The sequence below is a fragment of the Cyprinodon variegatus genome, unplaced genomic scaffold (assembly GCF_000732505.1).
Source record: "Cyprinodon variegatus isolate N-32 unplaced genomic scaffold, C_variegatus-1.0 Scaffold137, whole genome shotgun sequence".
NCBI classification, from domain to species: Eukaryota; Metazoa; Chordata; class Actinopteri; order Cyprinodontiformes; family Cyprinodontidae; genus Cyprinodon; species Cyprinodon variegatus.
Window position 1 is genome coordinate 1,003,192 of NW_015150590.1, and position 16,600 is coordinate 1,019,791.

The 16,600-nt window shown below is 40.9% G+C and overlaps 1 protein-coding gene across 19 annotated transcripts in view; it reads left to right on the forward strand.

The window, feature by feature from the left end:
• LOC107085934 (receptor-type tyrosine-protein phosphatase F-like) overlaps positions 1 to 16,600 on the forward strand; it is a 264,502-nt gene that overhangs the window by 180,954 nt on the left and 66,948 nt on the right. For 14 of the 19 annotated variants that reach the window (XM_015376596.1, XM_015376598.1, XM_015376597.1 and 11 more), the window contains 6 exons: positions 636 to 1,217; positions 2,222 to 2,355; positions 2,824 to 2,968; positions 8,086 to 8,391; positions 9,541 to 9,734; positions 15,380 to 15,406. In XM_015376596.1, the coding sequence (XP_015232082.1) occupies positions 636 to 1,217; positions 2,222 to 2,355; positions 2,824 to 2,968; positions 8,086 to 8,391; positions 9,541 to 9,734; positions 15,380 to 15,406 (1,388 nt within the window). The remainder of the gene's footprint in view (positions 1 to 635; positions 1,218 to 2,221; positions 2,356 to 2,823; positions 2,969 to 8,085; positions 8,392 to 9,540; positions 9,735 to 15,379; positions 15,407 to 16,600) is intronic. The other 5 variants (XM_015376604.1, XM_015376609.1, XM_015376611.1 and 2 more) reach the window with 3 other exon arrangements.

Here is a 16,600-nt window from a genome sequence, read left to right on the forward strand (position 1 = left end):
ATATATATATATATATATATATATATATATATATATATAAACATGTTAGAAAGAAAAAGATGACATTACTTAAGAATTTACTACTTGTATTAAAAATGTCATTCTGTTGTGGAAATAGGATCCATATATTCCACAAAACCTGACAAAAACATGTATACTCTAATTAGCATTAGCAATATTTGACTAAAAGTTAATAGGAGTTACTGTGGAGGGCCTAAAGGCACCATATACACTGTTTATGATCCTAAAGCTTCAAATGTGCAGAAACCTCGGTTTGAAGCGTGTTTGGATGACTGTTTTGTAATCACCTCCTGCTGCTTCCACTCCTAATGCTGGCAAAATAACCAATGCTCTGCTTTTACCAAACACCATGATTACTGATGATGGTAATAATTTCACCGTTTTTAGCTGTATTTGAAATACTGTGATGTTGGATTGTAGGTAAAATATATATAATTTTCAATGAACTTAAAATGGTTGTTTAGCAACAGCCCTATCAGTAAAATCCATTCCTTTATAGCTGGAAATGAAAACGACCATTTTATGCCCAATTAAGCCTGATGTCTCTGAACTGCTAAACACAAAAAATGTTAATTAATTTTATATATTTGTTTTGATTTGCTTCTCCTCCCCAGCCTTACCGAAGCCCCCCACCTCCCTCACCGTGACAGAAACCACCGCCACCAGTGTGACTCTCACATGGGATTCTGGAAACCCAGAACCTGTTTCCTACTACATGATCCAATACCGAGCCAAATCCTCGGACAACGGCTTCCAAGAGGTAGAGGGAGTGGCGACCACCCGCTACAGCATCGGTGGCCTCAGTCCCTACTCAGAGTACGAGTTCCGCGTCATGGCCGTGAACAACATTGGCCGTGGCCCGCCCAGCGACCCTGTGGAAACGCGTACCGGTGAGCAGGCGCCCTCATCGCCGCCCCTCCACGTCCAGGCCCGCATGCTAAGCGCCAGCACGATGCTGGTCCAGTGGGAACCTCCGGAGGAGCCAAACGGACAGATAAGAGGTTACCGGGTGTACTACAGCTCTGACATGACGGCCCCGCTCAGTGCATGGCAGAAACACAACACGGACGACAGCAGCCTGACAACCATCTCAGGGCTGACGCCTGAAATCACCTACAGCCTCAGGGTGCTGGGCTTCACCTCTGTAGGTGACGGACCACCCTCTGACATCCTGCAAGTCAAAACACAGCAGGGAGGTGAGCATCCAGATGGTGTGAGAAGTTCCTCATGTGTGTAAACACCAGGAATGCATTGTTAGTGGAAGGCTGACTTTATCTGACTGTGTTTGTCAAACAGCATAAAAACCCATGTATGTCTTAGAGATGCAGGCATTGAACTTATCGTCCACCAGAGAGATTTAACTTGATGTTCTTTCCTTAGCTCTTGCACCACTTCACATTTTCTAACCATGTTTTGTACTGCATTGGAATTTTATTGGATAGACCAACATAAAGGCCATTGCAGGTTATCTACAGAATGATAGAAAAAAATATTTAAAGCTAAGAGGATTAAAACAATGAAACTCATGGTACCTCTAGAGGAGCTCCAGAGAACCACAACTCAGGTGGAGATGATATTAACAGTACGGCTATCAGTAATATGCAAATCAAATATGGCTTACTTGAAAACTGTAAATGTTGTATAAGTAAAATAATTGAAACTAACTTTTTTATTCTAGAAAGATTTAGGCAAACAGAAGAAAGGAGGAAATGCTTTAAAAAATGAGACCAAAGCTTATTTTATCACAATGAATCCACTTCTACCTTGAAACATGGCGATGAAAGCATATTAGTGTTGAGTTGATTTGGTAAGCAGAGAGAGAGAGCAGGTGTAGGTTGGTACAAGATTGATAAATATTCAACAGTATTGGAAAAGATTAAAGCATGCGGCCAGAACAGGTAAAAGCTGGTTCATGTGTCAGAGTGACCAAAGTTGATTGAATTATGTGGCAAGAATGAAAATAATAAGTGCTTTTAATTTCAGTTTGAACTGTTTTGACAAGAAAATCTCTAAATGTGCAAAATTGATGGACACATAAAGGTTATGATGGGTTTTTACCCAGGGGGCAGCACACATCACCTCTCTCAGGATCAAAACAAAACTAATAGAGACAAGTTAGGTTTTCTTCAATTCTTGATAAAGATGTTTAATTCTTTGACATAAGATCCTAAAATAGGTCTTCTCTCCTGCTCTGTACCAGTTCCTGCTCAGCCGTCCAGCTTCGAGGCGGAAGCGGAGCTCGACAGTCGGATCTCACTGTCTTGGCTGTGGCCGGTACAAGACCAAATCACCAAGTATGAGCTGCAGTACTGGGAGGCCGGCTCCGATAGCAAGGTTTGAACATGAACACATGCACTTCAGGCTGTTTTATGGCATGATTTCCTCTCCTGTACAGTAGCTCAGGTAGTTCTCGCTGCTGCTGGACTCATTATTTAACAGTGGAGCTTCACACAGTTGCTCTTTATGATGCAACTCTCTGAATGTAGAAAATCAGCTGAGGCTGTGCTGCTGCAGTAATGGAGTCAGCTCCTCAGATGACGAGAAAGACCAAATCTGAACACAATCAGCCATGTTTCTCACTTCTGTTATGACCATTTGTTAGACTTGTTTGGACTGCACCAGTGGGAGAACAACTTGTTTTTTTAACTCCCCCTTTTGGCACTCATCTGTGACGGTTTGCATTTTAGGGGAAGATTATATCATGTTGTTATTGCACAGCGCATGAACAGACTCGTGTTTTACCATCTCTTTTTTTTAATGATTGTTTTTATTATTTTGTCTCTCCTTATCTAAACCCAACAGAAACATGTGACGTTCAACCCGGCGGGCTCCTACGCTGTGGATGGTCTAAAGCCGGACACTTTGTACTATTTCTCCCTGGCAGCCCGCTCCGAAACAGGTCTGGGTGTCTACACCCAGCCCATCCAGGCCCGCACTGCTCAGTCCAGTAAGTGCTTCCTTGTTCTTTTCCCCACTCTGTCTTTTCTGCTTGTTAGCCACTAACCCAGTGATTTCAGATAGTCCCCTCCAGGCGGCTGAGGCAGGTTCAGGCCCTTCCCCTCAGTGAGGGAGAGAGAGTGAGGGGCAAATGTGAGTTTTATAGACCTTAAAACAGAGAGTGTGAGCAACTTGAATGTCAAATCAATCAGAGAGCAGCATATAATGCTGACGGTGCAGTCATCCCAGTCAGCTTCCACCTCCCCCCCCCTCCGTCACCAGCACTAACCCTCCTGTCCGTCTAGCAGAGGGCAGGCCCTGTGTCAAAGGTACGTTTAATGTGTTTGTTCCCAGTGTTGTGGGCTGTGCTGTGTTGCTTTGCGTCATATCATTATGTGCTCTCAAAGTGCCAGCAATCAAAATGTCACTCCTTTTATTTGTTTTATTATTTGCTATGCAGGCACGACGCTAACACCAACCTTCCCCTAGAAGGGTTGTGTTTACTGCATGCTTCTAATCCTCATAACCTTGAGAGAAAACAAAAAAGATCCTCATTATTGGTTATTGTGATTGTTTAAGTTGCAGTGTTTTTTATTTATTTAAAACTATTCATGTCATTTGGACTTCTTTTCTTTTCATCCAATGCCACCAACCTCTATGTGTTTTATTGGGATTTTATGTGACAGAAAAGCGAGAAGTAATCAATATTTGTGAAGTAAAAAAAAAATATATTTTTCAAAACAATTGAATAAGCAGAAAAATGGAATGTGCATTAGTTCTTAGACCCTCACATTCAACACTCTTCAGTTTTCGACTATTGCTGCAATTGCAGCAAAGCATTTGGGGTGTGTACAGCCAGCTTTACACATCCACAGATTGAATGTTTAGCATATTTAAGATTGGAAGGAAAGCTTCAAGTAACAGATTCTCATTGGTTTTTAGTTCTTGTCTGGGCTTTGATTGGGGCATTGTAACCCAGGATGTTGTGATTAAGCTCATTCAGCTCTTGGTGTATATTAAGTGTTGTCCTGCTGCAGGTTGACGTCAGACCCAGTTTCAACTCTTCTGCAGCTTTTTGAAGACAGCAGCACCACAGCTTGATCAATATATTGTGCATCTCTAATTTATTCAGATAAAGAATCTGACACACACTGTTTGTTTATCCTGACCTCTGTAGGTGGCCGGCTGGGGATCAGTGCGCTGGGGGCCAGATACAGATGTGCACACCATTTTTAGGGTTTAATTTAAAACAAAATCTAAAACTAGACATTATTTTGTTTCTATTTTAAATGATGCAGCACCTTGTGTTGTCCATTCACATAATATCCCAATAAATCAAATGTAACCTTTAAATTTAAAACTTTACTAAAAGCACTGTGCAAGTGGGAACATGAAGTTTTTGAAGTCATATGAGGTGATTTCCAAAGCTAACTGAGTGCAGTGGACCAAAAAGAGGACACATCACCCTGTTGGAAACAAACACAGAGACGCTACAAAGCTGAGCTTGTTCCTTCACAAAAGATGGACGCCAGCCGAGCAAAGAGTCCAGCTTTCGGGGAGCAAACAAACCCAGCAGCGGACGTGTTTAATTGTGGAATGTGATCAAAATGTGGTAATTAATGGAAGTTAATCATGGAGGTAGCGTCAATTAGCAGCAGCTGATTCACACCATTTAAAATCTATGCTCCTCTTGCATACAAAGGATAGAAGCTGGACTGTTGAGTAGTGCTGGAAGCATTGAAAGGATCTTAGAGATGGTGAGCCTTGGGCTACAGCAAATTTATAACAGTGCTGTAAAAGCAGTTTCTTGTATATGGAAGTAACTCAAGGAGAAAGAAGTAGGCTGTAAGGAGGGATGAACAATATATCGGCATCAGCCGGTGTTGGTCATTTTTAAGCACATTGGTATCGGTCAGATTTGTCAAAATGGGTCGATGTCAACAACTGATGTTTATTTTCATGTTGTTACTGTTTTAAGAAGGAGAGGCTCGGCCATGCAGTGTTTGATCGGTCAGATGACAGTAGTTAGAATGCAGCGCAGCGTTCTGTATATTAACTAAAGCAAGGAAGCAATGTCAGCCTGTGGCTGATCTTCCATATATAGAATATTATATCAGTAAATATCGGTTATAGGCCTTAAATGCAATATTAATATCAGATATCAACATTGGCCCAGATTTTTTGCATTTCTAACAGTAGGATTTTTTTAACAGAACACTTGATGACCAAATGTAAGTGAAATTAAAGGGCAGATGAAAAACAAAGTAACCCACTTATTAAGGTGTAGAAAGTGAGGTTAAAAGTGACATAAAATTGGACAGAATCTTCCAGAAATAAGGGCATGGCACCTAATTTGAGGTAACATGACTTGAAAACTGAATTATATATCTGCATTTAAAAAAAATAACTCATAAAAAAAATATATATACTTTTATTCAATTGTGATACAGTGTATGTAATTATCCTATTTTAGGGTCAGAAATACTCATTCAGTTGGCAGATTCTTTTATTTACCTTTTCAAATAAAGGAAACTGCAATTATTTCAAGAAATGAATAGTTTAATTAAACATTTTCACCCAAAAAAACATCTTGCAAACTAGATTTTATTATTCATGGACATTTTAATGGACCAAGGTTCACCATAATAATTATAAATATTCCCCTAAATTATGCTTAAAACTATAATGCATAGACCTGTTTTAGTTTGTAAGCAGCATTTAAATAATACCTTACAAAACAGACTAGTGAGTGCAAACCATTTGTTGGAAACTCTGTAAAACAAATCAGAGTTGCATGTGATGGTTCGATTCAACACATGCCAGCAGCCTTGGGAAGTTAGAACTGATTACTTTCTCCAGGCCTGCATTTAAATGTTAAGCATTATTTTTTCTGGAGTCAGAGCAAGCTTCAGAAGTAAGCTCCATTTACCTTTTTTTTTTCTATTTTACCCCCTAGCTGAGTGCTCAGCACAGCTGCGTTAAACTTGACCTGAAATCCAATGGGAAAGCATTGATCTGAAAGGTATTAAGATAGCTGAAAGTCAATAGATCGAGGTGCGATGAATGTGCAAATTTAGTTGCTTTGCCAAAAATGAGAACCGAGGATGGTAATTTTTCCAGCAGTTCAAGTGCAAAGGTTGAGGCTGAGTGTGTAGTTAGTAGGAGTTTTGTTTATGCTGCTAATGTCGGAGAAAATATTCACATTCCGATTGCTTAAAGTTTGAATATATGTTCTTCCCTCAACTATATTTGGATTTCAGCTTCAGTCTCTGAGCATAAATGCTGTCTCTAAGGTTTTTGTGTTTCTCTTTGGTGGTGTCCTCGTTTGGTGCACCTTCACTTTGATCTTCCAGATTTTTGATCAGGAGCTCAATACCATCATCAGTTAGTCAGCAGTCTGCAACTTTTCCCCTTTGTAGTTCTTTTGTTCACTGTTTTCTAGAACATACTCACATCTCTTTTGTTTTAATTCATCTTCTAAATAATGGTGAAGTTTGCTGTGTAAAACACCATTAATCAGCATGCTTGAAGAGAAAGAAAAATCCAGTTTTAGTGATTTCATTCTTTTGAAGAGCTTGTTTTCATCAAGTTTTATGGGTTCATGCTACAGTTAGATGCATGATATATTTTTGAATGTTTAGTTTTCAGTTTTGTTCCAGTTTTGCTTTTTGAAAGTTTTTATTTTACCTCCAGACATGAGAGTTTAAACAAATGTAATTGTACTGTTTAACAATTTAATTCAATGCAACTTTGTTAAATTAATTTCTCAAGTTTGATATTAATCTGCAGATTGAGCAGGACATATTTAAATTGAGCTGCAGATTTTCTAATCTTTTTGCAGCTTTTAACACTATAGCAATCCCAAAGCATCAATGCTGTCACTTTAGGTCTTGTCCATAAAAATATGTAAGGTTTTCCAGTATTTGTGCAGATCTGCAACAGGCAAAGCTTTTAAAGCTCGAAATTGAAGTTTAGGTCTTGGAATAGATAAAATTAGGTTCCAACTGGACCTTATGGTATTCCCTGGATGTGTGTTAGTTATCCCAAGCAGCACTCCAATGAGTGCTCTGTGTTTCCTTTTGGTCTATTCTATCCAGAGCACCAGCTTTCACATGTTTTTACATGATGCTTGCAACATTATGCTTTCAGGAAGGTTGGTGTATAATAGCTATAAATCTATTTGGTCTGTACAGAAAAGTTGACATTTTCCACATCATCTGTGTTGCTCTATGATATAAAATCACAGTAAAATACTTTCAAGGTTGTGATATCAATATCACAAAGTCTAACTGTTATAAAAACAGTTTTTAAAACATCAGAATAGCTTTTAGTTCCTTTATCTAAAAAGCTAGTGGCATCAATCCAGATGTTTGCCAAAACCAACTGTAGCGTTATTGATTATCAAAATCAAACCTTTCTAACTGCTCATGTCGGCTGCAGCCAAGTTCTCTAACGAAGACCAGAGATTTGACATAAGCGTGTTAACACCAGTCCACACTGTCAAGCACTTGTTCACAAGCTCACACATCCATGGCCCGTTTATTGCTCCCTCCACATGCTGCAAAAGGCAGCACAGGGGGGCGGTTAAGGACGAATTACGTCTTCATAAAACGTACGGCCTTGTAAACTTTTTGGCACATCTTATATACAGTCCGCCTCACCCTGTGGTTTCATTGCCTCCTGCATAATTGTGGCGCCGAACGCAGCTAAAGCATTGGACTGATTTAGGCTTGTTTTTTGCATCCAAATCTCTCAGTCTGGAGGTATCATTCTGTTTAGTATGAAAGCTTTTTGCAATCAGACCTTGGCAACTTTGAGTTTTGAAGGAGTTGGGAAGAGAACACTTTTAAATGCCATAAGAAACCGATAATTGCTGTCACTGCGTTTCAGAATGTCATTAAAAAGTGTCCTTTGTAAATGATTTATCACTACTGAATTTCTGCAAATTATCTAACTTCTGTTAAGTTGTTTGAATCTCTTGCAAAAAGCTTCTGTAGTTTTTATTTTATTAATTTTATTGTATTTATTTATTCCCCATGTTTTGTGAGCATTTTTAGTTTTTTTTTAGTTTGCTTGATCCGTGGCCTTCCTCCGTGTGGTCTTGCTCCCTTCCCTCCCCCCCTGCAGCTCCCTCCGCCCCACCTCAGGAGGTTCACGTGGTCAGCCTGACTTCCACAAGCCTCAAGGTGAGTTGGGTGGCGCCGCCTGCAGACAGTCGCCATGGTGCCATCGTGCGCTACACAATCAGCTACCAGGCTCCGGCAGGAGAGGACACGGAGCGGCACGATGTATCCGACATCGGTGCGGATGCCACCAGCTATGTGCTGGAAGGCCTGGAGAAGTGGACTGAGTATGATGTGTGGGTGAGGGCACACACTGATGTGGGCCCAGGCCCCGAGAGTGTCCCAGTCAAGATAAGAACCAAGGAGGATGGTAGGTTTACGCATCAGTCCCTTGAAGCAGCCTGTCACTAACTTCCTTTACCTTCCCCTTGCTTGCTGGCTCATTTTCCTTGTTCCTAAACTCTAAGGTAATGAGGTGGCGGTGGTAGCTGATTGGGATCACCTTCTTTCTCTTCCTGTTTTCATCTTGAATCTCATCACTCCCTGGGGTTCAGTTCTGTGTCACTTTCCTCTGCTTACTCTGTGTGAATGCTGTCTGTTTTGTCCACACTAAAGAACAGGAGTGGAACTGATCTTGCCTCCTTTTTTATCACTCTTCTCTCCTTTTCCCCCCACACGTTTCTCATTTTGTTTGCAGTGCAATAGAGGACGGCTTCTCCTAAGAGAGACTCGTCTATAATTAATGTGTTTGAAGTTTGCTGCAACACGGCTAATTTCATACTGGAATTAAGGGCAGTACAGACATGACTAGACTACATGCTGTAGAGTATGTGGTGTTTTGGGGGAAGCAGTAGCCTTGGATCATCTGAAGTGAGCATTGATTAAATTTATGAACACATCTAAAACCACTTATCCCTACAAAGTTTTTTTCAATAGAGTTTGGATTTGTCAAGACGAGTTTTGTACCCTTTATATACGAGGTAACTCAAAGCACTTTACAATCATTAAAGGAATAAAAGAAATTCTTAAAAAAAATTAAATAAAACAGCTATTTAAACAATGTAACAGAAATTTACTAATAAATTAACCTTTAACCTTTATTGAATAACTGTTGCACACAGTTTTATTTTAGGTAGTCTTTACACATAGTCTGGCTTACATAAGGGATTATTTTTCTCCATCAAATTTGAGGAAATTTCAACCCTTTCACTCATTTATATAATCTATATGCTGATTCGCTAACTGTAATAGAATGTTATCATGTGACCATCAGCTTACAAACAATACGACATGTTGTAGTATGTGGGAAGGATGATGAAGATATTAATTAAAATGTGTCCAACAGTGGAGCCCTGCGGGACGCCACATTGGGTTTTTGTTTGCCAAAACCTCCACAATGAGATGAAACATACTTGTCCAACTAAACCATGGAAGATATATATTATTGACAGCTGTGTCTCACTCTTTGCCTCTTCATCTCACTGTTGTGTCCTGCCATCCACCAATGTTTGTTCTCCAGTGCCAGGAGCCCCTCCCAGGAAGCTGGAGGTGGATGCCATAAACTCAACAGCCATCCGGGTTACCTGGAAACCTCCCGTCCAGGTGAAACAGCATGGACAAATCAGAGGCTATCAAGTCATCTTTTCGCGGCTGGAAAACGGTGAACCACGAGGCCAGCCGAACATCATGGATGTTGCTTTGCCAGAGGCTCAGGTAATGAACCATCTTAGCCTTGCCCAGCCTTTCTTTCCCCCCTCTTTACCTTTCTAGGTACTTTCCTTTGCTTTTTTCTCTCTACTGTCCTCTACACTGTTCAGTTTTCTACTCAGGACAAGACATGGAACTTTCTTTCTATCTACTGCAGTATTCTCTCTATTTATTCCTCCCATAATCTTTTTCCACATGTGACATTTAACTCTAAATTGGTACCCTGCTCCCACAGCTTTGGATTAGCTGTCAGAATGAAATCCACTTAAACTCAACAGTAATAGCTGTTGGATAAATTTTCTGTTGGTAACATCAGGATGTGGCTTAGTGAAATCAATGCAGCTCCCCTTGCAATTTTTAACACCAATACATATGCACTGCCTTGTTACCATGTTTGTAAATTAAAGTTATTTCCCTGACACGGCCCCTTTACACGTTAATGCAAAGTGCACCGAATCACCCAAAGCTGCACAATACCAAAAGATGGATGAGATTGTAATCCTTAAGTGCGACTCTGAGATTCATGAATATCCTTAAGCCATAAAAGCCCAACTCTCATGGCTGCCTGATTCTGCAAAAAAAAAAGCAGCTTAAAAACCTGCTTGTTGTTTATTGGTTCAAGCATAAGAATTTATGATCTTCTGTCCTCGGTAGTCTTTAACAGGAAATTGATTCAAATTAGTGTCCTCTGAATTGATGAGAAGCTCTTCAACTTGGTCTTTATATATGTTCTGCATCTGTGAAATAATATATGAGTGACATCTAGACCATACAGTTTATTCCAATTCAGTCTTCTTTTTTACTAGCTCCAATAACATTGTATAGTTAAAGACGGCTAATTGTTTAATGCCAATTGGTAAAAAGTTACCCGAAGTTTACCTAACTGAACTTGATTATACCGACATATATAGACATACTGCAACAGTTTTAAGAAACCACTTTGTTATAAAGAAACCAGCAACAAAAATAAGCTCAGTGATGCCGTCTGAACTAGAATAACAAATATACAGATACACAAAATTGCATCTCATCTGTGGCGTAGTAGGTAAGAACTAATACTTCTTTTTGAAAAGAAAAAGCAAATTAATTGCTGAAGCACTTTCTATGACAGAAAAACTGAGGACAAAAAATAGTTGTATCAACAGCCGGGTGTTTGAGGGTTTTTTTGGTTGTTTTTTATGTGGGGAAGCAAAAGGAAAGATGTAAAGTTTGTATCAGCAGTAGCTTAGTCGGTGCTTTGGGTCAGGGAAAAAAAGCTTCACAAATGAACACTGGATCATTGGAGCTTTCTATGGATAAGCAAAGCTAAACGTGTATGTAAAGGTGTAGATATTTCAATAACTGCTGGTGCACTCTAGATAGCCTTTGATCAATTTGTCAAATAAATGGCAGCAGTCCTTTTAGAGGAAATTATCAGTTTAATTCCCAGGAAATGACTGTCACAGACTTTAAAGGAATCTAACTTTCATTAATTATATTTTAAAAATCAAATAATCCATTTTACGAAACCACAGCTGTTGCAAACAATCGGATTTGTTTTAACAGGATCTTTTGGATTTGCTTTCTTGCAAAACCAGTTTTCTGTAGTTCTCACACAGTAAGGTTAAGCCCCTTAGGTTTGTCTGGAGGTCGCTGAGAATATATGTGGACGAAGAATCTGACTGACACACAACAAACTGGCCATGACTCTACACCTGGTGAAAAAAGGAGCCCTGATCTCCCAAACCCTGGCCAGCGTTTGTTTAGCAGCAGTTGTTTATTGCAGCTCCCGCTGACACTCCACTGTTATCAGCCTGTTGTGGTCTTGAAACAGAGGAGAAGATGGTGGTGGCTGCTCGTCCTTCTTCGAGTGTTGCGCGCAGCGGCGGCACGTTCCGCATGATTTTCTCTTGAGTTGTTTATACTGAAAACTGAACTGAACATGAACCTGTTTGTTATGCAGACAATGCTCCCCGCCATGTCTCATTTAGGGTATACAAAAGACAAGAGAGCCCTGGGTAAATTAGCCCACTGTATAGCTGCTGTCTTCAAGTCATGGGTTCAGAGCACCTTTAAAGGGCTCCCTCATTGGCAGACCCTAGATTTTCCTTTCTTTTTCCCTTTCCTCTCTCATATTTGGCCTCCTTTTGCTCCCGCTTTGCTTGAAAGCTGGTTGAGTAATTATCAGATCCTTGCGTGCAGGTCTGTTACCCTTGGCTGAGTCATCTCAACAGACTCATCATTGAGTAGTCAACCTGCAAGGACCTGCCTAGACGTCATTAAAGACCACACAGTCAGACAACAGTCCCTTATCCTTGATCGCTCAACCTGTTTTAGAACAATCCTCCTTTTTCACACATCTTCCCATTCACGTACCCAAACAACAAAGATAACATGAGCCAGCATGCTTCCTGCAAAAAAACAGCCTCCTAGTAGGCGTTCCAGCTGGTCGGAAAGAGTTAGTGACTCATCTTGAAAATCATACAAATCGTGCTAACACACCTGTAAAGGATGATAGAGGGGAAAAAAACAAAAATTTTCCTCTTTGTTGTCACCTTCATAAGCATTTCTCCAAAGAAATTGCCCTAATGTCTTGTGAAATCAGTTTCATAGCCGCCCTTTCACCTGAATTAGCTGCACAGTGAGAATTCCAGGAGGAAGATCCCCATTTTCCAGGCTTTTGAAAGCGTATTGCCACATAGCTTTAGACTTCAATCACAATCCTAAACCAAGTGATTGAATTGCAGATCCATTCAAAACCACTCCCCCACCCAAACCCCTCCAGCCCTCTTTCCCTCCATGCTTATGGCTCCTTTTCACCCTTTCTCAGGGTTAGCTGAAATGCTGTTAGGAGAGCTAGGAGAGCTCGCCTGTGCGTGGGCACTTTAAGCGCTTCTTTTCTTTTCAAACAGAAACCCACACAGCGCCCTCATTTCCCTGCTAAATTTAAACCAGAGGCCGCGTTAACAGTGTGATGTTATCAACCCCTCTGCAGCCGATCTCCTGTTGGAAGAGTGACCCAAACCTGAGCTGGCAACTCGACGCCACACAGCCAGCTCCATCACAGCACCCTCACAGCAACATCCAGGCTCTTTCTCACATACAATATCTTAAAAATGGTTGAATATGCGAAGCCATTAGCCTCACTCGGAGCTTCTACCCGAGTCTCCTTTCTTCCCAAGTTTGCCTCCATTCAGCACTACTTTCCAGGTTCATTTGGTTTGACCACTCATGCATTTTTGTAGTTTATGTGAGCGAGTCGATGCTTCACTGCCTCTACGGCCTCCGCTGCCCCAGAGTGGAGTTGAATGGAAATTGGGGACGGAAAAAAAAAAGCAGGAGAAAAGAAGCACCTCAGCCCGTTTCACTCTATCAATCATGACAGCTCCTTCTCTTCCACATCACTCGTTCTCCCCTCGTTCCCTTTTTTATAGCAACACATCTAAGCCCATGTCATCACATTTGCATTCACCCGCCTGCAAATTATACTGCTCCGTTTCCACAAACGACGCTTATCAGCAGTGATGTGTTTTCAGCTTGCGTTGGCATTCAAAATATAAATGGAGGATAATTTATAATTCTCCTGTGGATTTCGGCATAAAGCAAAAGCAGTTGCAGCTGAAAGCGGATTAAGCCCAAGATGAGATAGGAACTTGTGAACCTTAATGTGTTTGCTGTTCTGTTGACATACTGAGCTGAATTGATGGCAAACAAATTAAGCAATTAGGAACATCGCAAACTGTTAGACGTAGAGTTAAGGAGCAGCTGCTTTTAAATGCTACTTTTTAGTGCTCTGCTATGTCAGGGCTGCAGTTTTGATGTGCCATGTGTTTCCACTCAATTCAGCAGGGACACACCGTCTCTTAAGCCACTTAACAGGTTGGAAAAAGAAAATATTGGCAGAGAAAAGGGTGGAGAATATTGTGTACAACCATGTTGAGTGGTAAAAAATAAGATGTGAAATCCTTTTGGTACTTAACTTGGACATAATGGTTTATAATGGTGAAAAAGTCTAATTGTTTCTTGATTTTTGTTCTAGGATATGAATTATGGTCCCATCTGCAGTAATTCCAGCACTACTTCAATTATTTGTATTAAAATAGAATAGCTTTGTTAAACAGCTCTCTGTTTCTCATAAGGATCATGACTGGATAATGAGAATATATGTATTAGCAGGTGAAAAAGCTCCTAACAGGGACTTCCTCAGCCTTCAGGACAGGCTCATCCAGATTCATCTATAACAGCATGGCAAGAAGGTTTTTCAGATACATCCCATTAGGAAAGACCTCTGCATATACCCAGAACTTACTGGAGGTACCACACTGCTAAAAATTGAAATCTAAATGTTTTTTCTTAAAATAAATGCATTTTTTTCCTGAATTGAGGAGGTGAGACACTTTGCTAAAGGGACAAGACAATTTATATTTACCGTAAAGCAAAATAAAAAAAATGATAATTTTATTGTCTTATTTCAAGTGCTTTTTAGCTGATTTCTGATTTTAAGAGTAAAAATCCTTATTGTATTGGCAAATCATCTCCAATTGAGGGAAAAAATACTTACTTTCAAACATTTCTACTCATTTCTAGATCGTTTTGCCGTATATATATGGTGAAATGTGGCAAACATCTGAGCTCAATTCAAATGCAAAAGAGCAAGAGAGAGAAAACCTAGTAGAGTTATCTGGTTTTGTTCTGTAGTTCTCATAGATAAATATCCGCTCAATTTGATTTTAAGAGGTTAAAACTTGTCTAAAACCAAAATCAGGAATCCAGGCTTAAAGTTTTGGAGTCTGTAGGTGTACATTATGTAGGTGTGGCTCTCTAACAGTCACTCTTGATGCGTTGGTGCTGTTTTGGCATTAGCAATCCCTCCTCGGTTTGCCTTTGCTCTCCTTCTTCTCCCTCGGTGCTGATACAATAGTCGCCCACACATCCTCACCTCCGCCCCTACCTGCTTCCCTTCTCTATTCTGTCCCTCATCAGTGTCACCAGTGTCATCTCTCCTGCCCCTGTTGTCAGCCAGGCCACCCATCAGTGAACTCCTCTGCAGTGACTGAGCTGGTGAACACCAGCCGTTGCGTTCTGCATCAGCAGGGTTTGATGTCACAGGGCTAACACAGCGGCGCTGGTAATAGGATTTCATGCTCGACGCTGACGGAGCCCTGCGGCACCGAAATGGGCTTTCACTTCCCCCCCGGGAATTACTCGGCCGAGCACAGCGAGCAGGGAGAACATTTTGGAAACATATATTGAAATGTAATGAATAAAAGCTCTTCCCTTCGCCTCCGTTAGGGGAAAACGAAACGGTTCACAGACTCTGCATAGTTTATTTCCACAATGAGGCAGCTATCATACCTAACAGAAGTTGCCTTAAATTTCCACGGATTCAAAGGTGAATGGGGAAACAAGGCAGTGCATTACAAACTAATGAATTTCACAACCATTTCTCCCTTTTATTTCATGCCACTCAGCTTTCCTTCATTCCCTTTTTTCTTTCCCTCCATCTCGTCTATCACAGCGTTATTTTTTTCCCTCCTTTTTCCGCAGCATGACTCTATTGACACCTACATTCATCTGCCAGAGAAAAAAAGACGAGTGCTTTTTTTCCTGTTGTGTTGTTTCTGACTCATTTCTCTCCCCGCCCTGTTGTCCTGTGTCTTCTCTCCCATCAGTGGAATATTGAAGAGTCCACCGAGCATGTGAGTAGCCCTCATGTGTGCTGCTGGGGTTTGTCTTGCAGTGAAGGTTCTTCTCCCCTCTGCAGTTTTTGGGGGTGCTTGTGTGTTTTGGATCACAAGTCGGTGTACGTGTGTTTGTTTCTGTGTAAGCCATGCCTGTAATCCACTCAGTGTGAATCCTCATGAAAGATCATAACCCCATCACAACCGCAGCCAGAACCGTCTGCCCCAGTGTTTTTCTCTCTGCATGTGATGGTGTGTGTGCCTGTGTGCACACATGATTATTTTTTTTTCAGCACCACTGCAACTGCTGAGCATGAGTACCATTTCCAACAAGGATTTTGTACAGGTCAACATTTTATAATATAAGGAAAAACAGCAACAGCTGCGCATTTGCAAATATGGAGGCCTGTGGAGCAGTGTGCATGGAGGGCTCTCCGCCACTGAGTGTACGCTGCAGTCAAAAGGCTGGGTGTCACTGTCTCAGTGTGATGCTGACATTAATCAGGCTCGGCTAACCTGCTGTCTTCCCACGCCGTTCAAGATGACATGTCTATCTGAGGGGAGGAGCTGTGGGGTTTTATCAGCTCCACATCTCAGAGGTTTCCACCAGCCTTTCATGTTCTTTTAAATGCCTGGATGGCAGCTCTCTGCTCCCTGGCTGTCATGCGGCTCTTTGTTATGGCTTATTACCTCCTAGAAGTCATAAGGCACAACTGTAAATGCAGAGACACTTGCTTTTCCCAGTCAGGGACTCAAGAAAAAACATGGGAAGGTTTAAAAAGAGTTGCGTCGATGCATCAAGCTGGTGTGATTAGAAAACACACTAAATCCTCCACGCGTAGGTGAGATTTTAGCTATACAACGTATGGGAGCAAAGAGTAAAGGTTTCATAAATCAGCTATAGTTGTTCCAGAGGACTGTTACTATAAAAAAAAGTCAGTATGCAGTATTTTGCCATTATGATAACTACTGACTAATAGTTAGCCAGCTCTGGGATTCTCCCAATCCTTGCAAATCTTTTGTATCTTATCTGACACTCTGCCCTAGTTTTTCTTTATTTCATACCTGCACTAGTAGGGAGGAACAGATTGTACAGAATACAGAATAAGTAATATTTAATAAACAGGGATGTCAGAATTCATCCAGCCAACAAATACAATCTTTGTGTGTTCAAAAGAATGGAGAATAGTTATTTTCTGGATGAAACAAAGT